We start from the raw sequence: 25,161 nt of genomic DNA, 5'->3' as shown, positions 1-25,161 counted from the left end.
TCCCCCTTCACCAAAAGAACGATGATGTCATATCAGCAGATTTTGTAATTAGCTTTCTCAAAGCCGAGGCACGAGCTCAAATCGGTATTTCAAATTTTCAAAGCAAATTAACATCAAAGGTTAAAAAAATCTTATAGTCCTTGTCACCAAACGGATTTATCCTGTTTATTTGTTAATATTTGCAATCAAAAACTAGTCCGTTTTCCCCTCGCCGGTCCGTTTACTAACAACCCATTGGACAGATTGAATGTCAATCATTTCGTCTTAATCGCTTTGAATCTGCATATCTGATTCGCTAAATTATATGTCAATCGTGTCTGCACAACGTTGACCGGGGACTTGATTCGCTCAACACACATCAAAGTTGCTTGATTCGCCAATGGTTTCTCACTCTCTGCGCGCGCACCCCCTACTTTGGCGGCTGATTGGTTAGAAAACGCGTCAATTCTTGCTGCAGCCTAGCCGCCTGTTCAATTCGCCCAAAGCCGCTGCCAATCACCGCTCCGCCCCGCCCTCCGAAAGTCGACGTCAGCGCTTGATTAAAACCGCTATATCCCCGCCTCGTCTTCGTCTCATTCACTTAGGAAGCGTCAGTAAGTGTGAATGTAAATGAGAAATTTATTGTACATTTTACACAGATCACACACACACAGAGGATTTTAATTGTCAAGCAGATATATAATCCGCTTTTATAGGTAATAAAACAGGTATATATCTTATTTAACGTCGAAATAACACTGAGAATGAAACAAAAGGTGACAATGGACGTCGAAGGAACAGGATGTCCTGCGACAAAGGAGACATCCGCCGCTTGCAGCAAAATTGTGATGGATAATGGTATGAATGGGCATATCGAGGCGGCGGAGTGCGAAGGAAGCGCAGAGAAAGGTGCGCGGTCTCCAGAAGAGAGAGAGGCCATGCTGACTGGCGATGTGAAGCCGATCGAGTGCCGGGTTTACTGGACCAGGTTCCTGATCCTGACCGTGTTCAGCCTGTACTCCATGGTCAACGCCTTCCAATGGATCCAGTACAGCATCATCTCCAACATCTTCAGCACTTTCTACCAGGCCTCCTACGAGCAGATCGACTGGTTGTCGATCGTCTACATGCTCGTCTACGTCCCTCTCATCTTCCCCGCCGCCTGGCTGCTCGACAAAAAAGGCTTGAGGATCGTGGCGCTGCTGGGTTCCGGTCTCAACTGCATCGGAGCGTGGATTAAAATCGCAAGCGTAAGGCGAGACCTGTTTGGGGTGACCATGTTCGCCCAGACGGTCTGTTCCATCGCTCAGATTTTTATCCTCGGGCTGCCCTCTCGGGTGGCCTCCGTATGGTTCGGGCCCCGAGAGGTGTCTACGGCGTGCGCCACCGCCGTCCTGGGCAATCAGGTAAGGGGCATAAGCGCCTGGCGTTTCTCCGAGTCGCCGCGGGGGGAGGCGGGGCGCAAGTTCCCGCTGCAATTAGGCGACGTGAGGGTGTCTGGGCTGGTTGGTGGGCGGCGCTGTTGCCACGGTGAGATGGGTGAGCCCTCACTTCGCTCATCCGCCTCCCCGCTACCATTCCCTCCCTCCCTTCCGCAGCGCCGCCTTCTCCCGGGTGATCTCTGAGCTGGGCTCACGTCGGCAGCTATTGGGTGCCTGTTTCCTTCCACCTCCCCACCCGGCCTCCCCCGTGACTTGTCGGTTCTCCGAATGTTCCAGAAGGCGTCTCTCACCTCCACCGTTGCGTTACATCCGCCTGTAAATTAGAAGGAAGAATGATATTTGATTGCTGTTCTCTTGGACCACCCGCTCTTGAAATCCCCGCATGGCGATTTCCCCCGCCCCCTCACCTTATAGGAGAGAAATAAAAATCTTGAAAGATTATAGACTCTTCAACACTTTCCTAAGATTGATTTTATTTTTACTTCTGTCTATTTGCATTCTTTGCCCCAACTTCGACGTCCAAGTTAAATTTTCTGGCCCTTCGAGTTGGGGATAAGTATATTAATCGTATGCATGCACTACTTCATTTCATTCTAGGTTCTGAGAGATGTATGTATCATGCTTCGATCAGAGGTGATTGCAAAGATGAACGTCTTTTTGCTAAGGACGTCGGTATCCTTATTATCTACCTGGTATAACTGATATCTCGGTCCATTATTAACTTTTTTGGGAATGCGATCACCTAACGCTATCAATTTTGCGCAAGATGAGACTCTTAATGGAGTCTTCTTCACCTTCACTAGAAGATAAGCCAGCATCCCTGTCCTAGCCCTCGGGTATGAAGGTCACGAAAGAACTGATAAATGAGCTAAATTTGTCAATGCTTTTCACTATTAACCACTGAAATTCTGGTCTCCATTGTTAGTTAGTTTGGTTTGTGAGGATTCATTGTTGAGCTTTAGATATGACCTTCGTTCCTCGTTTTTACATTTTTTTTTATAGATCTTGCCTTTTGACTTCTTGTTCGATTTCTTCCTAGTACCTGTTTAAGTATGGCATGATTTGATGTATATAATTTTAAAGGGTTGATGAGTAGATTTGCAAAACCCCTTCCCCTTTCTGTTAGGGCTGTGGCAGTTCCTGTGCCCATGAATGCCCTCTGTTATTATTAATCATAGATGCATTCAGAATTACTTTATTCTGATCTTTTCATTTTCACCCCCCCCCCCAGTTTTCCCTTTTGTTTTGCTTAAGGGGGTCAATATTACTGAGGTATTTGATGTACACTTCAAGCAGTCATTTTTGTTGCTGTTTGTATGCTTTAACATGTCTTCTATTTTCTCTTAAAATCTGACAAATAAAATATTTTTTAAAAAAAGGAAAATTCCAGAAAATTTCTGTGCTGTGCTACTGAACTTTAAAAATGCTTTAAAAAATTCTCAAGGAATCGTCAACAAGGAGTTCTACCATTTTTCATCAGTTTCATACAGAAGTTGATCAATTCTCTCGCACTGAAGGAGAAAGTGGATTCAGACATTTTGAGTTTTGAAATCACTTCAAACACAATAGACAAAACTTTAAAAAGATGTGCCATTATGTTTTTAATGTTAAAGTATCAATAACAGGTGAGGCAAGCTACTATGATGCATCTGAAAAATTCTTTTACTGAAGATCATAGAATGACTTAACCCAGCTAGAAAAATCCAATGAGGCACTAAACACATAGCTTCAATCAAATATGTAGCTTCAGCTTCAAGCAATTAGCAGCGTTGTGAGAATTTACAAATGTGACACCATCCATAATACTGGGCATAGATGGAACATTGGAAACTTCTGATTTGCAAGACTCAGGCATAGAACAAACACAGAATTGTGATAGCTCTTATATCAGCTTAGCAACGTATACCATGACTAGCAGAACACATAATTCCATGGAGCAAAATAGAATCTTCAAATGATTCTTGCACTAACGATGCTACAAGGAGGAGGATGAGAATCATGTCTCGCCAGAGGTAAACTCTGAAGATTGTTCAGTAAACAGTCATTTTGTGGGATGGTGCTAAGTCATGAAGGACTGCAACTGAAATCCTTGGAAGAAAGTATACCAAGTAATACCGCCAGAGGACGATAAGCTGTCCATATAAATCTTCATTCAGCATAGGTGACAGGTGAACAATCTCATCATGTAACCTAACCAAACAATTGGTAAGCCAAGTAGCTATGTTGAGTGTCCTTGTGCAAGAAGTGATAGACACTGGAGTAAGTACAGACTTACTCAACAAGAGTGCCTATAATATTTTAAGGTCTTTCGCTCGGTGGCAGGGAATTCTGGTTGAATAATACGTCTTGCGGCTAATGACTGAAGTTTGGAGCCAACTTCTTTTGAAACTTGACCTCATCGCAGAATAACATTGAATCGGCTGCTGAATCCAGGTATATTTTTCTATAATGTGGACATTATGAATGGCGTAATAATGGAATTTCTTCAGCAGCATTCCAAATCGCTACCCAGTGTACTTTATTGACATACTTGGATATCATTGCTCCATGCAGCCCAAGTGAGGTAAGAAGCCTACTGGGAATGGTAAACGATTATGCCTGATAATGCCACAATCACCCCAACCCATTCTGGGTACCGACAAGAAAGAATGTTAGTTACAGCTGAGAGCTGAAGCAACAAGCTAGCAATTACAAGATAATGGCACATGCTCAGGAAAGTTGGCTGAAAGTTCTGTAAAAGCAAGTCTATTTAGTCTGAGAGCTGTTCTTTGTGTTCATCTCAGGATATGGTTTATGTATTAAAATATTTGATAAGGATACTGCATCTGTTGAACAATATTTGTTCACAAATACAACATAAGGCACTAGGCAACACATGGAGCCCTGAAAATGTTCATTTATGCATCTAGAGTTCTGATTAGTAAACTGGTGGGCATTTGACAACTTAAAATCTGGAGGACTTGTCCCAACAGGCATAGTCTTGCTAGTTAAGGTTTTCACATTCAGTATGGATTTTTAGATAGGGGTGACAAAATAATTTCTGCTACCCATATAATTAATTCTTTTGCACCTGTAGCTGCCACTTGGGTTGAGGTTAACTGATTTGGCACAGAAAGTAGAATTTTAGGCTGTCTTTCACTTTGTTTGAACATGGGATTATTTGATCATCTTCATTTGGATGAAATCATTTTTGCATGAATGCAACCAATACAACATTAAATATTTCCAATAACTTTCTTTTGGGCTAGTTGGGGCTATTTCTACATTTTCTTGTACTGTTTGCACCATTCAGATGAGATAGCCTTATTGTTAGTTATTGCTATATCAAATGAATATTGAAGGTGTTACAGTTTTGGAAATTTGTGTTGGAGGTGACTCCAGGTTTTAGGGTGCAGGATTTCTTTAGGTTGGAACTCCCCTGAACTGCTGCTCATTGTTTTCTCCCATGAAAGTTGTTCATCGGTATTGGCTTTTCAATTGCTTTTTCTTAAGGATATTGTGTGACCCTTAACCAAGAGTCTGTGGGTTGCTTCCTTGAAGAGATTTGTCATAAGTGGCTTGCTGAAGTACTTAATGATATGTTTGGTTCTATTAGATGTTTCTTGGTATCTCAGCAAAATAGCCAATGTTTATGTTGGGGTACTTTGGTGGACCATTTCATTACATATTCCACTTCTCACAGTTGTTTGTTCTGTGACATTAAAAGGATTTTTACCAGGTAGATCTCCTGCTTGATACGTAGCAAAAGGAGATTATTTCCTTGTCTGTAACAGCTCTCAACTCTAGATCTGCTTGCTTCCTGAACTTGTCTCCTGGTTACCATAAATTTACTTTCATTCGTCACTCTTACTTGCATTTGCTCCCTAGCTCTTAGTGGCTGCAGGTGATTTATTTCCATTTTTCAAATCCCACCTTTTTTTGCCCCTCCTTATTCCTTTAGTCCTCTGAGTTTATTGAATGTCAATCATCCCAAAATCTATTTACTACTTGCGTTTGGTTCGATGACTGTAAGATTTGAGATATCTCCTGAAATAACTCTTCCTGTCAACTTTGCTGCTGGGATACTTAATGAACCTTACAACTGACCAGACATTTATTTCTTATTTCCTTGCAATTTCCTGAGGTGCCTTGGGATAGATAATTGTTAAGGAACAATACACAAAAAATTATTGGACTGTATCGCTGAGAGCTGTCATGCCTTTCTTAGGATGTAAATACATTTTTCAGCATTGGTATGGTTAGGGTTCCTTGTAGAAATAGTAGTCATGTTGTCATCTCAGTGCTCTTGTCCTGGTAACATTGCTATCCAGAACATTATTGTTATCAGTGAGAGGGGTAATTATAGTGGCCAACCATTTTAATTCTGATCCTCATTCCTGTTCTGATATGTCAGTCCATGCCCTTTTCATCTGCCATGATGAGGCCACGCTGTTGGAGCTATACCTCATATACCTGATGACATGAACATCGCTTTCCTCTTTTCAATATCCTCCTCCTTCAATTTCCCACTCTGGCTTCTTACCTTTTCCTCACCTGCCATGGTCCACTCTCTTCTATCAGATTCTTTCTTCTCCAGTCCTTTGCCTTTTCCACTGATCACCTCCAAGCTTGTTTACTTCAAACCCCCCCCCCCCCCCACACACACACACACACCCACCCCACCTGGCTTCACCAATAACCTTTTAGTTTGTCCTCATTCCTCTTCCCCTTCATTTTCTGGCAGTTTCCCCCTTTGCTTTCAGTCGTGATGAAAGGTCTCAGTCAGATCTTCAACTATTTACTCTTTGCTGCAGATGCTGCCTGACTTGCCGAGTTCCTCCAGCGTTTTGTGTGTGTTGCTCATGATTTCAAGCATGTGCAGAATCTCTTGTGTTTGGGATAGACCATGGTGCCTTTTCATCCCATTTTACTGCCCTGTAATTGATGCAAAATATTAAAATGTTGGCTTTTCTTCACCTTGTTTTTCTTGAGGATGCCATAATTTTACATTTGTACCTCATCCCAAGTGGAGCAGTTGTGGCAGTCCTAATGATAAATGGTACTGAATATGAAAGTTGATGAGTGTGGAAAGTGAAGAAAATGGAAGCTCAGACATCTTTCTCAAAGAAAGCAATGACTGAGAAGTAGAATAAGTGTGGCTGAAGGCTGTCAATCACATCAGGTGAAAATGCTTGAAACACAGGTTTTGAAAGGAGCATCATCAGAATATCTGAAATTGAAATGCATAGAATAGTGAATGATGGAAGAATATTGGAAGAATGATTGTAAGTATATTCTGATTGTACTTATGGTGGATGAAAATCAATGCACTACAGATGCTGTAAGTCTGGGGGGGGGGAATCAGTACTGAAGAGGCCACTGTAGAGAAGTATAGTTAACATTTTGGGTCATTGATCTTCCACTGGAACTGGAAAAATAAAAAAACACACGTATTTTTGCTTTGGGGGGGCAATTTTGCCTTTGAACACATCTTTTACACCTCATCTTTCTGCATTTTGATGGGATTGTTCTCTACATATATTTGGTTTGCTCTTACATCTCCACAAACCACCCTCCTCATATCATGTTGTTCTCTTAGAACTTGAGAGATGCAATGTCCCTTGTGCCTTCACACCCATCAAGGGATTAAAATATTGCCAAATGAAGCAGTGGTTCACTTCAGTTCAGTTCAGTCTTCAAGGATGACCCTGAGCTTCTAGCTCCCTGTTGCACTTATTTTCTATCATGCTCTGTCTTTGGCCTCCTGCTTTGTAGTAAAGGTGACCAGCAAGAGCTTGAGGTCATCTGGTCATGGCATGTTGCACTCCTGCAGTTGATCTTGAATTCAACTTTTTGGATAATCAACCTTTCCCATTTGAGTCAGAAATGACCAGTTCATATAGGAGGTTGTCCAGCTTCACTCAGTTTTACTCCCTCCACAGATGTTGCTGGTATTTCAGCCCTTGGACAATCTGGATCTCCATTTTATCACAGGCTTGTTCTTTTATCCTCCCCTTTATCATTTAAAACACACTTTTCATTTTTCTGTTATTTCTTGTGAAGGATCACTGACCTGAATCATTAACTGTTTCTGTACCCACTGACTGCTGCCTCACCTGGAGTAACCCATTTCCCTTTAGAAGAAATGTTTTACAGCAAGTGACACACATAAAAGTTGCTGGTGAACCAGCAACTTTTATGTGTGTTGCTTGAATTTCCAGCATTTGCAGAATTCCTTTTGTTTACAGCAAGTGAAGTAGTTTTGTACTGTAAGGTCAGAACATAGAATAGGTGAATGATGGAAGAAGAGAGAAAAAGCATTCCAATCATTTTGTTGATAAAGCAGAGTTAACGAGTTATATAGCACAAAAACAGACCCTTTGGCCCAACTTGTCTATGCTACAAGTAAAGGAAGGTGTCTTGTTTAGAACACAAGTTCAATACATTACTCGAAGGCAGGCATATATTTTCTTGTTAACTCCTTTCAGAGGAAGTTGGTGTTGAAAGGGAAGTTACTCAGTCCCTTTCTTATCAAAACCTTTGAGCACCTTGTATCGTCATTCATGCCTTTTCCCTCATTTGCTGTTTGAGTCACTACACTGGTTTATGACCTACCACAGTACTGAAGCTACCTTTTACAAAGTTACACGTGGCATTCTTTGCCATCTTGATTATGTTAAGCTATCCTCTTCACTTTTCTTGACTTCAACTTGACAAATCCAGTTTCTCAATTTTCTCCCACATCTAGTCTTTGTTTTCCAGCTTGGTTTAAATTGGTTAAATCACAAAAAGTAAAGCGCTGATGTCATTTCACTTCTCTACAGTTCCCCGGTGTTATTTCTTTGTCCTATTTGATTACATACCAGTTTTAGTGATATGAAGAAAGTAATTGCTGGTCTATGGGAAGAGGATAGAAGCATAGGACTGGCTGCATTGCAGTTGCAGAGATTAGCACAAACTTCATCAAGTGGCTGGCTTTGTTATCATTCTCTAATTGTGCAAATGGATTCCGCGTGCTGGTCATGACTTCTTGGCTTCACCTCAAATGCCTTCTAGGATACTCCACCATTTCAGATTGAGTATGCTGTTTGGTTAAACAAATGAGAATAGATTTTCTGTACAACAAAATATGGAGAACTCGAGCTTTTACCTTCAGTCTCCACCTTGTATCCTTTATCATTTCTATTCCAGGGAATTATTGAGACATGCCAAGACATTTTACCCTTTGTAATTTTTGATACTTCTGAATTTTAATCCACAGAATTACTCTTACTAAAACTGCCTTTTTTCCATCTCCTGATATTGCCCAGATTAACATTTGAAAATCAGATTTTTATTGGTTAAGTTTTTAATGTTATTTTAGTTGTCATTTAACATTTTTGTGGATGTCTGTTAAATTACATGCTGCCTTCAGAACAAAGCCTGTGTCAACATATCTGTTGATTAAAAATACTCAGCTGTCCTATTGTTACCTGATGATTTAATATTCAATTGCTGTCCTTGCTAGTTAGTCTTTTCTACTCTACATAAACGTGAGAACATCAAAATCTGTCCACAACGTAAGTTACACCAAACCTTGCTCACCATCCATTTATTTTGTGGCTATGCTGGCTTCTGCTTTGAAGATACTTTTGGTTTTAAAATTTTTCATTCCAGTATTTGAATCCCTTCACGGTCCTTCCTGCTATATTTCTGATCTTTACCCCTTCATTTTCTAAGATCTCAAATCCCAAATATCCTTTGTTTCCTCTGTTGGAGGCAGAGAATTTGTTGGATATATCTGAAGGATTGAGCTGCACAGCTAGAACTCTGCAATGTTTAAAATCTAAATTGCGCTCAGATTAGAGATGTATCTGGGTGAAAATGGGGAGTGAAATTCCCCTTTTATTTTTCCATTGCAATTTCAGCTGTAGCTCATTAAAAATATCATTTTATCAGTTTGTTCAAATCACTGCAAGTAAAATTAAATGCTAGGGTTTGAATTCTGATGCTTATGAGTATTATAGATGGATATTTTAAATTTAAATAGTTGTAAACACTATTTTTCACAGATGTTTTGATTTGTTCCTTTGTTTCACAGCTTGGTGTGGCTTTAGGTTTTCTTTTGCCTCCAATTTTGGTGCCTAATACTCCAGATGATCTTGATCTGATGGCAAGCAACATAAGTATATTATTTTATGGAACAGCTGCCGTAGCCACTGTGTTGTTCATCCTGGTTGTAGCAGGTAAGCTCATTTAGTTCTACTTCAAGTGGTAGATTATATAGTTTATACACAGCAAAAGCACTCTGCAACTTTACTTTGTGGAGTAGTTAAAACTAAAAGACAGGATAGATACTATTTGTATTAATGATCTCTCCAATTCATTGTTGTAGTCAGGTCATGCAAAGGGAGTCTATTATAATCAATAAACTATCCAGGTCCAATTTGGGCATCATTCATTAGGTATCAACATTACTGCAAAAGTTCTTGAATGTAGATCCAGCTCTAGACCTGTAAAACAGGGTTTTCCCACATGACACTGTTTATAAAATAGCGCAGAACATATTAATATATATTTAACAAAATGAGTTAATTATGTGAACTGATGCAAAATGTATGCTCAGAATGTCATCTTTATTTCTGAATGAAATGGAGAAATAATTATGGAGAGTATAATTAATTCTTTGTGTAGAGTAGAATAACTATATAAAAAAAAGCCTTGCATTTTGTGACAGACCCCAAACATTAATATTATCAGAACATAAGAATTAGTATTTGGAATTGAACCCTCAAGTCATTTGCACTGTTAAAGCATTTTGTTGTTTTGATCTTAGACTTAGTCCATTTAATTTTTGACTCCTGTTATCACATGGAAAGAGCATATGAATGGGAGAAGTAAATTCCAGATAAAAGAATTAGAAAAATTGAGGTCACGCTGAGGCATTTTAGCCCCTTTGATACCTGCTGCTGTAAGTATCTGTAGTCCAAGTAAAAATGAAAATGTTTGTTTTAATCTCCAAATAGACTTATAAGAATAAATTCAAAAGACCATTAATTGTGCAAATGCAGCAGTTTTGAAATCCAATAACCTGAATTCACCCTAAACTGCTGTCTCTTCCTGACATTGGCATTCTGTGGTTATGATTTTTTTCCTTTAAATGAATGTCATTAAGTTGGAGCAGGAGATGCCAAAAAGAAAGACCTAGGGAAGAATTTTTTTCTCTATTAAGTGCAGTCATGAACAATAGTCAGATCAGAAATGCTGATCAAGTCAACTAGTTCTCAAAGGGAACTCTGATAGACCAAACAGATGGTTCACTGCTGCTCAGCGATAGAACATTTAAAAAAAATCATGTGTACAATTAAGAAATATTAAGGAACTAGGCAACGGGGTGACCCATTGAGGCACCCTTTGAGAGAAGGGTAGTGCAGTCTGATGTGACCAGAATGAACGCTAAATTTTCCTGGATGCTATTGGTATCGCTTTGCTTTGGAAATTGAAGAAGAAAACCTCAGTTTATTAAAGAAGAGCGATGCATAGCAAGGCAAATATAGCTCCTCCTCATTTAACGAAGAACACTTTTGATGGCATAATTTCTAGTTAATCTGCCACGTGCCTCTCGTTGTCATTCTGGAGATGTGCAGTCCTTTCATCTGCCGTCTCTTCATCTGTTTATTCTTTATCTCTGATCTTGGAGATGTGCATTTCTCTGCTCCTTTGTCCCTTCATCTCTCTTCCTCCTGTGCCTGTTTTTGTCATTCTGGAGACATGCAGCCCTTTCATCCCCCGTCTCTCCTCCTTCTATGCCAGTTGTTGTCATTTTGGAGACGTGCATGCCTCTCCTCCTCTGTCTTCTTCTCTCATCTTTTTTGTCCTGACTCTTTGATCCTGGAGTCGAGCGGCCCTGGCCTCATTGGATTCTTGTTCTCCCCTCTCCTTGCCGCTTCCCGACATCACTTGGCGCCATCTCTTGACCATAATGTACCCCTTCCCTTTCCACGCGGCATGATTAGGTTGACCATATTTTTTTTTACCCAAATGCTGGATAGAAGATACGAAGTAGTAACACCAAAGCCTCCAAGATGCTGATTATTCTTGTTGATATGGTTGGCGCACTCCTAAATGGACGTGATGTATAGTCACCGCTGTCCTTTGACTGCAGTAAAGGGTTTGATGGGTGTCTCGAAGTACGTCATTACAATAAGATTTAATTATTTCTTATTGATGGGTCTCAGTTTGATCTGTCCCAATCTTGCACATGCTGATGGTGATTAGCAGAAAGTGACTGCTCGAAATAGAGCTGCCCTGCCCTTTTGCTCCGGTTGGTGTCGCTGCTGTGAGCGTCGTGAGTCGCTTCTGAGGCTGGCCGTGCGCATGCGTTGTGGTGTCGCGTCGCGGTTTCCATCATGGCTGACATCAGCTCTCGGGTGAAAGCGGGGCTGTTGATTTTGACGAGTGAGCAATTTTATATGAATATATAACCCTGAACTTTGCCTGCATTCTGTAAGTTCGCGCACTTTAAGTCGACTTAGCAAAAAAAAAGTGCCGCTGTAATGCACCGTTTGTGCTAATTGGAGGTCACGAACAGAGCATGAGAGTTTTAGTAGTATATAGATAGTAGAAATACTGGAATCTTGATGAGGTCTGCTGGAGAGAGAGAGAGATGTACACACATGCTGTGCTCCATAATTCAAAGAGATTGAAGGATAAGGTTGCAGGGTGACAAAACGTGGCAGGAGCACTTGGAGCTGAAAACTAATCCCTACCGGGAGAAAACAGCACCTGTTCTTTCCACACTGTTCTCCAGCATTTGCAAGTAAAATCATTGTCAGGCATTGCATCTTGTATAAGATGAGTATCTATTCTCATGCCATTTTCTCCACTCTTCCCCCATTTTTGACAAACCTGGTCGAGGCACCCTGTCCTCCAGAGCATTGTTTAAGATCCTTATTCTTCAAGGTGCTTTCAAGGAATCTGTCATTCCTCACACTTTTGTCTTCAGTGTTATTAATAGTCTCTGAATATTCAGTTCTTGACTCTAGGAAAGCCCTTTCAATTTCAATATTTTATTTATAATTTTCTATTATTAAACCTTGCAGTCTCCATCTCGTTTCTTAGCTTATCCTCATTGTTTAATCTTCTCATCCTATACTCCTGTTCTATATTCTTCCATGCCTGACTGTCTACAATGAGTTACACGTGCGTAGAATATGGTTAAACTTGATCTGTTAGCTTTGTTTCTGCTTGCTTCACAGAAGTTAAGAAACTATTCATAATTAAACTGCCTGACTTGCCAATAAGATACAGCTTATGGTTTCAGAAACTTTTGTTGATTTGTGGGTAGAGTAAGTACTAATTGTAACAGGTTTCTTAAAGTGTCTAGAAATGACAGGTAAAATTTCAATCTGTAGTAAATTTTGTGAAATATTAAGACATGAAGTTGCTTATGAGAATTTGGTCTGTATTTTACATTCTTGTGATACTATTGCTTAAATCTAAGCTGGACTTTGCAGTCCATTTTTAATTCTATGTAAACTGAAATTTAACTTGCTTAGTTTGGTATCTTCTTTTCTCTACTTAGTATTTAAAGACAAGCCTCCACTTCCTCCAAGCCAGTCCCAAGCTGTGCTTTTGGACAGCCCTAATGATTATTCCTACAGACAATCGATTGTAAATTTGTTTAAGAGTGTTCCATTTATGCTACTGCTATTAAGTTATGGTAAGAATTTCTGTTTTATTTTGTAATTTTAACACTCAAACATTTAGTTTGGTTTAATGAGTAACAAATAGTAATTTTCATATTGATTTGTTCTCAGAGGTGACTGATTTTCATAATTGTTAGGAAAGTGAGGATTCCAGCATTATTCTAGTTTTGCTCGTCCAGGTCTTTCATTTGTTGAAGATCACGTATAAAGATGTATAAATTGCAGGGCTTCAATTGCGAGAGATTCACCTTGAACACTGTGGTGCAACCAAAGCTGTACATAAAAGCATTTATAAAAGTATCCAAGCAAAGTTTTTCTGGCGGAAAAAGCAGGATCTCCCAGTGGCCACTCATTTTAATTCCACTTCCCATTCCGATATGTCTGTCCATGGCTTCCTCCACTGTTGTGATGAGGCCACACACACGGGTTTTGGAGAAACAACCTCACTGTACTCCGTTTGGGTAGCTTCCAACCTGGTGGCATGAACTTGTGGTAATGCCCTCCACTTCACCATTTCCTGTCCTCTTTTCCTCCCTCTCACCTTATCTCCTTGCCTGCCCATCGCCTCCCTCTGTGCTCCTGTCACCTTTTCTTTCTTCTATGGCCTAGTGTTTCTTTCACCATTCAACTTCCCAGCTCTTTACTTCATCCCTCCCGCTGCGGGTTTCACCCATCACCTTGTGTTTCTCTCTCCCCTCCCCCACCTTTTAAATCTACTCAGCTTTTTTTTTCTCCAGTCCTGCGGAAGGATTTTGGATTACTTACTTTTGAATCAATTGCTGTTTGATATGCTTTAGTCAATGGATTGTCTGTTTGCAATTTCACAATACCATGAAAGACAGGCTAGCGCCTACACAACATGTTTCACAGCTGGGAATACTTGTTAAGATTTAATTTAGACTCTGATGAACTATAGCTTTAAATTAGCTGGAATGCTGAAGTTAAGGTTTCCAAATCTTTCTGACAATCCAGATAAAGTAAGTGAGCAAGAAAATTAGGAATTTAATAAAATGTATAGTTTTATGAATTGTAAACCTTAGACAGTAATGCTTGTATTTGTAATATTTTCTAGGTATTCTGACAGGGTCATATTATTCAGTAGGAACACTATTAAATCAAATGATCATTGCTCACTATGAGGTAAGTAAACCTTTATATTTTTTGAAATGAGATTTTAAAATAGAATTTCGCAAATTCCCTAAGTGAATTAAGGTACTGTGTGGATCATCATTGAAATGATGCCCAGATTACTAATGGAATCTGATATTGATGCCAGATAAATTAATTGAGTAACCTATTTGCCTTCCCTTCTTGTACTACTTCTATCTGCTGATATATTTCTGTTACTTCTATTAAAAGTTAGAGGTAGTGTTGCAGTTCCATAGTCACTGTTACCTTGTTAATTCTCCATCGTTATTTTTTTTATTATAGTGTGATTTGTATAGATATCAGATCATAAACAGTGCACTTTTTTATAAATTCATTGGTATTTTGTAGAACGCATGAAGTTAATGACTTAGAGTCAATGAGATACAGGAGTAGAGTTAGGCCATTTGGCCTATCGTCTGCTCCACTATTGCATCATGGCTGATCCATTTTTCCTCTCTGCCCCAATCCCTGCGTTTTCTTCTGCTCCCCCATGTCCATTCATGTCCTGACCAATCAGGAACCCTGTCAACCTCTGCCTTAAATACACATAAAGACTTGGCCTCCACAGCTGCCAGTGATAACGAATTCCACAGATTCGCCATTCCCTGGCTAAAGAAATTTCTCCTCATCTCTGTTTAAAAGGATGCCCATCTATTCTGAGGCTGTGTCCTTTGGTCTTACACATTTCCACTGCAGGAAACGTCCTCTCTGCATCCACTCTTATCAAGGTTTCAATTTGGTCACCCCTCATTCTTCTAAATTCCAGTGAATACAGGCCCAGAGCCATCAAATGCTCTTGATATGACAAACTATTTAATCCTGGAATAATTTTCATGAACCTCCTTTGAATCCTCTCCATTTCCAGCACATCCCTTCTAAGAAAAGGGGCCTAAAACTGCTGACAGTATTGCAAGTGAGGCCTCACCTGTGCTCATAAAGTCTCAACATTACATCCCTGCTTTTATATTTTTAGTCCTCTTGAAATGATCCCCTAGTGGGCTCAACCACAGGCTGCTCTAAAAATCTGCCTTATAAGCATTCTAGAAAATCCCCCTCTTGGTATTCAGGGCCAACTTGATTTTCCCAATCCATCTGCAGATTGAAATCCTCCATAACTTGTAACTTTGCCCTTTTGGCAAGAATTTTCTATCTCCCATTATAATTTGTAGACCACATCCTTACTATTGCTTGTTTATATATGACTCCTATCAGAGTCTTTTTACCCTTACAATTTCTTGGCTCTACCTATAACGATTCAACATCTGACCATATGACACCCTTTTCTAATGATTTGACATATTTTTTTTTACCAACACTCTGCCTACCTACCTTCTGAACCAATGTGTATCCTTGGACGTTAAGCTCCCGGCTATAATCTTTCTGCCATGATTCAGTGTTGCCTACAACATCATGCATGACAATCAATAACTGCTACAAGTTTATCAACCTTGTTCTGCATACTGTGTGCATTCCAACATCCTGTATTCATCCTTTTCAATTTTGTCTGCCTTTCATGTTGCCTCTTTTTGTAAACCAACTACTTCATCTTCTGCATTATCACTCCTGTTCCTATCCCCTAGCCAAGTTTGTTCAAACCTACCCAAACGACTTTAGCCAACCTGCCCACAAGGATATTGGACCCCCTCGAGTTCAGGTATAACCCATCCTTTTTCTACAGCTCACACCTTGCCCAGAAGAGATCCCAATGATCCATAACTCTAAACCCCTGCCCCCTGCCCCCTGCACCAGTTCCTCAGCCCTTGCATTCACCTGCCAAATCATCCTATTCTTAACCTCACTGGCACGTGGTACATGCAGCAATCCAGAGGTTACTACCCTGGAGGTCCTGTTTCTCAGCTTTCTCTCTCCAGGAATCTCCCTAAAGTCTGTTCAGGACCTTCTCACCTTGCCGAGCTATGTCATCAGTGGAAGGCATGAAGTTAATCACTTAGTCATCTGATGTTATTCACTGGAAGCCATTAATGCAATTTGCCGTTCATGTGTAATTATTATGTGAAATACACATTATAATGTCTCTTTTTTTTGCAAGGGACAAGAATTGAATGCTGGTAGAATTGGATTAACTTTAGTGGTTGCAGGAATGGTAGGTTCCATCATCTCTGGTTTCTGGGTGGACCGCACAAAGGCATACAAGTAAGTATGTCATTCCACTGTAGCATGAATAAAGAACCCAAATTATGTTATTTAAGTAGGCTGAGGATTTTTTAAGCATTGTTATTGGATTTTCGAATCTTCAATTAACATAATGTCTCCATTTAACAGAAGTGACTATGCCTCCCCTATTTCTTTTCAGTTATATATTCTGGGCATTTTGATGCCAATTTGAAGAGTGTCCTACTGATTTTATTCATCTCAGAATATTGACAGTAATTAATGAGCAATTGTTAAAATGATTCAGCAGACAGTTGTCACGTATTTTAAATTTGCTTCTGAGGCAGTGAATGTACGTATAAACTATGGAATTATTCCTTTTACATTTTTGTTCAATCCAGAGAGCAAGGTTTAAAGCAAGTTTATTTCTCTTAAATTTCCTTTCATTTTGTTTTCTCACCATCCTTTTATTAAATATTGGGTAAAAGGATTTGCTGAGTATTTTCAGATTGGGTGAAAAGAACTGTAAATTTTTGTGTTTTGTGTCCAATTCCAGATTTTTTCCATAGCAAAACAGGTATTTGTAGTTCATCCAGCTAACTGGGGAATGTGTTTTTGTAAATTTTCTTTCCCTTTGGGAAGTGTGATGGAAGTTTATTGGTATTCTTATGAAGCTCAATCTACAGAATTGTTCTTGGCTTAAATCAATTTATCTGAATTTTATTAGCTTATTAATGAATTTTATAACAAAGTACTCTCTCATTCTAAGGAAATCAACTATGTACAGTGGATTACAGTTAATAGGGACATGTCTGGACCAGTACATTTTAGCCCAATTAAGTGGCTCCCTGAATCAGCTGGTTTCATGGAAGTTATTGAGAGGTTAAGGAAAGACAAACTACCACTTAACTGAATAAATTTAAATAAAGTACAGAACAAATTAGAGCACTACCAATACCACTACAATACTATAAAATTGTATTACTACCTAATAGTTATTGACGAAGGAATTCGTCTGTGTTCTTTTGATTTGACTGTAAATAGGGAAAAAAAATCAGTGCAGACATCTAGTGCAGATAATGGCTGCCTTCATACGTTATTTTGGATGATTGCATCCTGCAAATTCACGCTTTGTAACTTCAGTGATTGTAGATACCTTTGTAATTCTTAACTTGTTGAAGTAGTGAAATAATTCCACTCTCACTCCCAGCCACTTCTGGCACCTCCAGGCCTGAGTGCTCAAAACTGCGGTGAGTGTAACAGTTCCAAATTGTCTTGTTGCTTATCTCACCAATTAACAGCAACAAAAAGCACTGTTTTTTGAATACAAACAATAGCAAGTGCACACAGCTGAAGCTAGTTAAAACTGTTCCGCAACTGACTCCTGCACTTATTAGGTGGCATAGTTTCCAAATAAACAGAAAGATCTTTTCAGCTTTTTTCTTGATTTAGCAGTTGTTCAAGGGTTGTCCCAAATAAAGGGCTGGCCCAATTTACCAGAATCCACTTTATTTATAAAAATGGGAATGGAAGCTAAACTGGAATCTCTTAATTAAAAGTTGCTGAGTATGAAAGTATAAATTTTCTGGACTTCCGGTATAAAGACCATAATTGCCTACGTTATATGACATGGCACATATGAATAGTAGTCATAGTCATACTTTATTGATCCCAGGGGGAAATTGGTTTTTGTTACAGTTGCACCATAAATAATAAATAGTAATAGAACCATAAATAGTTAAATAGTAATATGTAAATTATGCCAGTAAATTATGAAGTAAGTCCAGGACCAGCCTATCGGCACAGGGTGTCTGACCCTCCAAGGGAGGAGTTGTAAAGTTTGATGGCCACAGGCAGGAATGACTTCCTATGACGCTCTGTGCTGCATCTTGAAGGAATGAGTCTCTGGCTGAATGTACTCATGTGTCCACCCAGTACATTATGTAGTGGATGGAACCTGTTCACATTTTGGTCCAAATACTTAATATTATTTTATTGTAGTAATATCTGTGCCTGAATTGTAAGGCAGGTTGGATGTAATTTATTAAGTATGTAGTAAGCATGTTCAACTCAGTTATCCTATACCTTGGTAAACTTTGAGGCCCAAAAGTATCTAGCACTTTCTGAAGCAGTACAATAAAGAATTTGCACTCTAGTTTGGAAACCAAGGGTGCAGTGTCTAGCTCACCTCGTGATGTTTCCCAAGCTCTACACAAACTGTTTCCTGCTGGCCCTTGAAACTTAATTAGTCCACTGGAGAGTTTGTCATATTACCATGTAACATTCTCTGTTGAGGGTGTGAATCAAATTAACATTTAAAGGTTGGGATGGCGTTTCAAATTTAAATCAACATGATTAATTATGAAACTATTGAATTGTGAATTATGAACTTCAGCTGTACTCTTTATAAGCAAGCAGCAGCTTGAACATATTTGTGCAATTCACCTCCCATTAATGTTATCAGTAACAAAAATGTTTTAATCTTTTTGTCAGTCGCTACCTGTGCTAGAACAGGCCTGCGCTCATCAGTTTGTCCTACAATTAATTCACAGCTGTTACACCTCCAAACTATTAACCAACTTGTCATTGAGATGTCTTGAAAACATGTTGTTGACAAAAATCAATGTGTCTTGGAAACATTTAAATAGACTAGGCATAGAAACATAGAAAACCTACAGCACAATACAAGCTCTTCGGCCCACAAAGTTGTGCTGAACATGTCCCTAACTTAGAAATTACTAGGCTTACCCGTAGCCCTCTATTTTTCTAAGCTCCATGTACCTATCCAAAAGTGTCTTTAAAGACCCTATTGAATCCACCTCCACCACTGTTGCCGGCAGCCCATTCCACGCACTCACCACTCTTTGAGTAAAAAAAACTTCCCCTGACATCTCCTCTGTACCTACTCCCAAGCACCTTAAACCTCAGTTCTCTTGTGGCAGCCATTTCAGCCCTGGGAAAAAGCCTCTGACTATCCACACGATCACTGCCTCTCATCATCTTATACACCTCTATCAGGTCACCTCTCATCCTTCGTTGCTCCAAGGAGAAAAGGCCAAGTTCACTCAACCTATTCTCATAAGGCATGCTCCCCAATCCTTGTAAATCTCCTCTGCACCCTTTCTCTAGTTTCCACATCCTTCCTGTAGTGAGGCAACCAGAACTGAGCACAGTACTCCAAGTGGGGTGTGACCAGGGTCCTATATAGCTGCAACATTACCTCTCGGTTCCTAAATTCAATTCCATGATTGATGAAGGCCGATACACCATATGCCTTCTTAACCACAGAGTCAACCTGCGCATCTGCTTTGAGCGTCCTTTGGACTCGGACCGCAAGATCCCTCTGATCCTTCACACTGCCAAGAGTCTTACCATCATACTTGACCTACCAAAATGAACTACTTCACACTTGTCTGTGTTGAACTCCATCTGCCACTTCTCAGCCCAGTTTTGCATCCTATCAATGTCACGCTGTAACCTCTGACAGCCCTCCACACTATCCACAACACCTCCAATTGCAGCTTTTGTCTTTTGAGAAGTTCCATACATCACTATCTAAAGCAGTATTAATATTTAAGATTATGTCCTTCATTTGTGTATTTCCCTTTCATTAATTCCAATAATGATTAAGCACCTTAGTGCACTAAAGTCAAACAATTGTTAGCAAATGTTTTGAACCCTGTTTAACATCAGACCCTAAAACACATTTTATTTGGGGCTCTGACATGAAAAAGAATTATCACACAGACTGGAAAAGATTCATTGTTTTGAGTTTCCTTGGAGAAATGTAGCATCCCCACTGACTGCTTAAAGTTGAGAAAGAACATTTGGGATTACTTTGAGAACCTGCTCCTCTATTTCGCATCGAATTTGCCTGATTCTTTCAGTGTCATCCCTCTGCCTATTGATCTTTAGTTTTCATAATTTAAAGTAATCATATTTTGGTTCTGTTGGTTGCAGAATACCTATGCCATTATAGGCTTTTTGTAAAAGGGTTCTTTAACAATCCCCCTGAAAGATGAAGAGGGAAACCTCAAATTTGGAAAACTAAATTTCATAAGAGGAGTTTTCTTACAAAACAAGCTTTATTGTTAGTTTGCCAAAATCTGATTTAAATATTGAGTTCTACCTCATATTTTTCCTCTTACAGGAAGACCACCCTTGCAGTCTACATTATTTCATTTATTGGAATGCTTGTTTTCACCTTTACCATAAGTCTTGGCCATATCGAAGTAGTGTTTGTGACAGCTGGAGTCTTGGGGTAAGAGGCTATTATGTCTTTGAATAAAGTATGTTAAGAAATGCTGTTCTGTGTGTTTGGGATAAAATGTGTTTGAGAGCTGCAACTATTGTTGGATATGCTACAACATTGAAAATAATAGTTGTCAGTGATTTTCAAAGTGATATATTAAAACTATTCATATCAAATCAACATAATAAAACAATCAGATATAAATGTGATAGCTACTAGGTTGCAGTCAATTTAGAAATATTCCAGTGGTGTCGTTTTTATCCTTGGCAACTTTCATACTTATCTTTTTGTAATGTCTCTGAACTAGGGTACAATTTTGGACTAATTTTGATAATGTGTAAACTTGTTGAATGACAACAGGGTATATTCTTCTTCAAAGGGCCACGCTTTGAGACCTACCTGTTGTGACCTGGTGCTCGTGTACATCTGCTGTAAGGGTTTCAGGATAGCAATCAGAATTGGAAACTGCCCTTTTCACCTCTTGTCAATGGAGTAAGATCCATTCTGTAACCATGCATTGGCTAAGAGTTGCTAACTGAATGCAGAGCTGCATAGCCTGTAAGCTAGTCTAGGTAAACTTGCTGAGCCATCAGGGGAGTCTGGTGCCTCTGGCTTGTCTATGATATTATTAAGTAACCAAATTCTGACAGTTGTGACTTGTGTTGCAGTTTTGAGCTTTTGGTTTTTAAGTTCCAGTTGATGATATTTTCTAAGAGCCAAACATGTCACGGGGACAGAATGATTTCACTGTAAGCCTGCTGTTTAAGTGTAACACAAGATAATGATTAGAATCTTTTGTAGAAACTGTAATCAGGGCATCTATTGATAATTAAAAATAGTACTGATTAATTATTGTGATCCAGTGTTAGAGTTGGAAGGTACTGGCTAAGTTCTTTGAGCTGTCACTTTAATGGCTGCTGCCTCTGCTTTAGCACTCATAAGGAGTGACAACCTTTGAGTTCAGAAAACATCTTGGTTTATGTAAAACATGTGTCCCCCCCCCTCTTTTTAAACAAAAATGCCAGAATGATAAATATTCCAAGAATATTATTAACAGTTCAGTGATTTAGTTTACTATATTCAAATTAATCAACATGTCATCAAATTCAACCATTAAATCTTTATGGGAATGAGCTTCCCCTTGAGCCCTTTGCTGATATGTAATGGGATCATTATCAAGTTTATTGTGACAATGTATCCGCTTTTTATTGTTCTTTAATACGTGTTAGGGACATAATGTTTTTTAAAATGTTTGTAGGTGGCCCAGTGGTGAACTAACATGTTGCGCCACAGAGTAATGGACATGGGTTCACCGCGCGATTCCTTGTATGGTGAGTTCTTGATCTCAACCAGTTAGTCTAGGGGAGAGATTTCCCCAGAGAAAGGGAGGGAAGTCAACTGTACACCTCCAACAGCTGGTTCAAGAGCACTATTAACAAAAGCTTGGGAAGAGGTGGTCATCACCTTTTGTTCGAGGCCGAGAAAATAATTCTCAGGGGTGAGTGGAATAACTAAATTCCCATCCCAGCTTTGACCTGTTGAGGTTTGATCTTCTCATTCAGAGGAGAGCAAACCAAATGTAATGCGTTGTGTCCATAGTGCACACTATGAACTGCCTGTACTGCAGTAGATAACTTTACAGCTGTCTGTAAGAGTTACTGATTAATCTACTGGGACCCAACAATAAGAAATAAAGATGTTCTGTTTCATCGTTGATCCTTTTAACCTGTTGGAAAATTCTTCCTTTCCATTTCTGAAATGTAAAATACAAATTATAATACTATGCACATTAGATGTTTTGCAACAAGTCTTATTTCACTTATCCAGTACCACTCTGTATTTTGCAACTAAATATGCTGGTTTAATTGTTACCTCCATCCTTCTACTTTGGGATGTAGTGATATATTTTGTTTTATTTTCTCCTGTCAAAATTTAGTATCTTTACTCAATATTTCAATGAACTAGATTGACTAGATTTGTTTTACTTATTTTTCTGAGCTCTAACATTTTCTAATCTGTCATGTCTGACATGTCGTATGTACTATTTAGTTATCTATACTGTTGAATTATGATCTTGACTATCAGTTTTCCAACATCTTTCTTCATATGATGCCCATTTATAATGGTGAACACATGCTGAATAATAGTTTGACCTTCATGACTATAAACTGCATAAGAGAAAAAGATGATTTTCTGGAAACACTCACATCAAAATTGGAGAGGGTCAGGCATTTGATTTTACTTTGTAAGCCCCTTTTGATTTGTTCCATTCTCCTAAAACAACCCATGTCACCTCTTGCTGTTTTGTCAAATTCTGTAGGAACACAAGCATGTTCTATGTATAATATTTTGTATGAATGCAGTTTTTCTATTTTCAAAAAAAAAACCTTTTTTTTTGGAACTCTTCAGTGAAGCCAGCATCTGCTTTCTACTTGAACTTAAGCTGTCCTGTGTGTATTTAGTAGAAGTTGGAATTGTAAACATGTGATTAACTGCTTTTTGTTGCATCACCAAAAAGTTCCATAGAAGTCAGTGAAAATCAAGAAAACTTCAGAGGTTGGAAATAAGAAAAAATTTGGAAGTACTCAACAGGTCAATACTCATCTTTGGAAAGAGAAACACGACATTTGAATATGGTTCTTTGACATGAAACTTGAGCTCAATTTCTCTTCCCACAAATGCAGCCTGCCCTGAGTAGTTCAATGCTTTCTGTTTTCATATTGGAAAATCAGTAATGTAGGCATTAAGTTACATCCATCTAGTGAGTTAAATTTTCACCTTGGCAAAGAGTAGAACCATGTAGGTCATAATGTGCTCCATGTTGCTTTAGCTGTTGAAGGCCTTTCTGCAGGGCAGTCGTCAGTAGTGGTACTACAGATTGTGATGGAATAGTTGTAAATGAATGGGCATGGCTCTGATTACCTTGCATTTTTATCGATACCCCTGCTAAAACTTAATATTTCAATTATTCTGGCATTGGGTGTAGAATAACCAGTTAAGTTTAAAACATAAATGTACTAAGTCCCTTAGCAGTTGAGAATAAAATGAGAATGTAAACTAGGAAATGTTTATTGTGCAATCAATATGCAAGATAGAATATTGTTCTGCTTTACCCTTTTCCATTGCTGTTCTAATTCCTTCTCTTCCCATATAAGAACAGCTGATAACAATAGTTAACAATTGGATCCAGCCCGGCTTTCAACTGAAATATATTTGCTTGTAATTTTGCCTTAAAGGATATAATTTTAATGCTGGCTGTCTTACTGACATAAACCTGGAGCAAAGCTGTAAGAGTTTTGGATTTAAAGAAATAATTAGTGGTGTTGGTCCCGATTTTGCCAATTAAGTACCAGGAGTTTTGTCTGTCTATTGGGCATAGACAGATTTTTAAGCATTGAAAGTCTAGTCTTGAATTTCAGATTTAATTGGGGGAAATTATTTATTTACTATTTGTACTATACACTGAAAAGGTACAATATAAACCCAATCTAAAGCTGTGGTTATACCATTGAGTATATACCACAAAATTTAGTTAATGAATAAATTCCAATGTACATGTGGTTCTAGAGAAAAGTCTATACAGTAGAAATTGTCACATACTGATCTAGGTTGCTCTTTTCCAGTTTATAGTAATCAAATTTAAGATGCTTATATATTCTAAGGTACAAAAATGTTCCTATTAAAGAACTGTTTTCAAGTGACTTATGTTCACTAATATTAGCCTGAGTTTTGTGATCAATATATGCATTTGTAGTCCCAATAATTAAATTGCCTTACAGCCTAAGCTGTACTTGGATGCAGTACTTAAGTGAACCTGAAAAATTAGGAAAAGAATTCAGAACTTCAATGCAAGATTCATCTTTACAGTTTTATTTTTAAATTTTTCTTTTTTTTTTTGCTTCCCCCAAGAGATAAGCTTTAACATCTGCTACATATTATGATCTGATTTAATAATTAATGACTTGTGTTATTGTAAGTATGAATCCTTTTTACAAGTTGCAGTGTCCTTGTGTGTAAATATAATGTTCTAGATGTATTCAACTTGTGGCAACTTGTATTTAAATTGGGCAGTGCACAAGTTCAGTGATCAAAGGATACGAAACAGTTTTGATAAGCTGCTTTTTTTCTGTACAAATTGACTAAATAGATCTTTATATTTTCAGTTTTTTCATGACTGGTTATCTTCCATTGGGCTTTGAATTTGGTGTAGAAATAACCTATCCAGAATCCGAGGGAACATCATCTGGGCTTCTCAATGCTTCTGCACAAGTAAGGAATTGGATGATTCATTATGATGGGGAATTTGTCAGCTAATAATAAAAGCTGGTTTAGTATCTTTGCAAATAAATACTACAGTATAATTGGAAAATCTTTTAAGTATAATCGTTTTCCTTGCTACCAATTTCAATTGATTATGAACAAGGTGTATGATATTTACTGTAATTTGCAATTTCATAAGCAAATTAGAGGCAAAATTAACATGGTTTCACTGGCAGTTACATAACAAACTACTTTTGTGTTCCTGCTAATTTCCACATCTTCAGGGCCTTGCTTGTGTTGC

At 38.7% G+C, this 25,161-nt stretch overlaps 1 protein-coding gene across 9 annotated transcripts in view; it reads left to right on the top strand.

Moving 5' to 3' along the window:
• The first annotated feature begins 559 nt into the window (after positions 1–559).
• flvcr1 (FLVCR choline and heme transporter 1) overlaps positions 560–25,161 on the top strand; it is a 41,019-nt gene continuing 16,417 nt past the window's right edge. For all 9 annotated transcript variants that reach the window (XR_011886827.1, XR_011886833.1, XR_011886832.1 and 6 more), the window contains exons 1-7: positions 560–1,385; positions 9,481–9,625; positions 12,964–13,101; positions 14,160–14,227; positions 16,287–16,390; positions 20,499–20,609; positions 24,764–24,869. Coding sequence is in view for 2 of the 9 variants with exons in the window: in XM_072265157.1 (XP_072121258.1) it covers positions 744–1,385; positions 9,481–9,625; positions 12,964–13,101; positions 14,160–14,227; positions 16,287–16,390; positions 20,499–20,609; positions 24,764–24,869 (1,314 nt within the window). In the remaining 7 variants the exon portion in view is untranslated. The remainder of the gene's footprint in view (positions 1,386–9,480; positions 9,626–12,963; positions 13,102–14,159; positions 14,228–16,286; positions 16,391–20,498; positions 20,610–24,763; positions 24,870–25,161) is intronic.

The sequence above is a fragment of the Mobula birostris genome, chromosome 8 (assembly GCF_030028105.1).
Source record: "Mobula birostris isolate sMobBir1 chromosome 8, sMobBir1.hap1, whole genome shotgun sequence".
NCBI lineage: Eukaryota > Metazoa > Chordata > Chondrichthyes > Myliobatiformes > Myliobatidae > Mobula > Mobula birostris.
The sequence above is the reverse complement of the archived record's forward strand: the minus strand, read 5'-3'. Positions and strand labels throughout refer to the sequence as shown.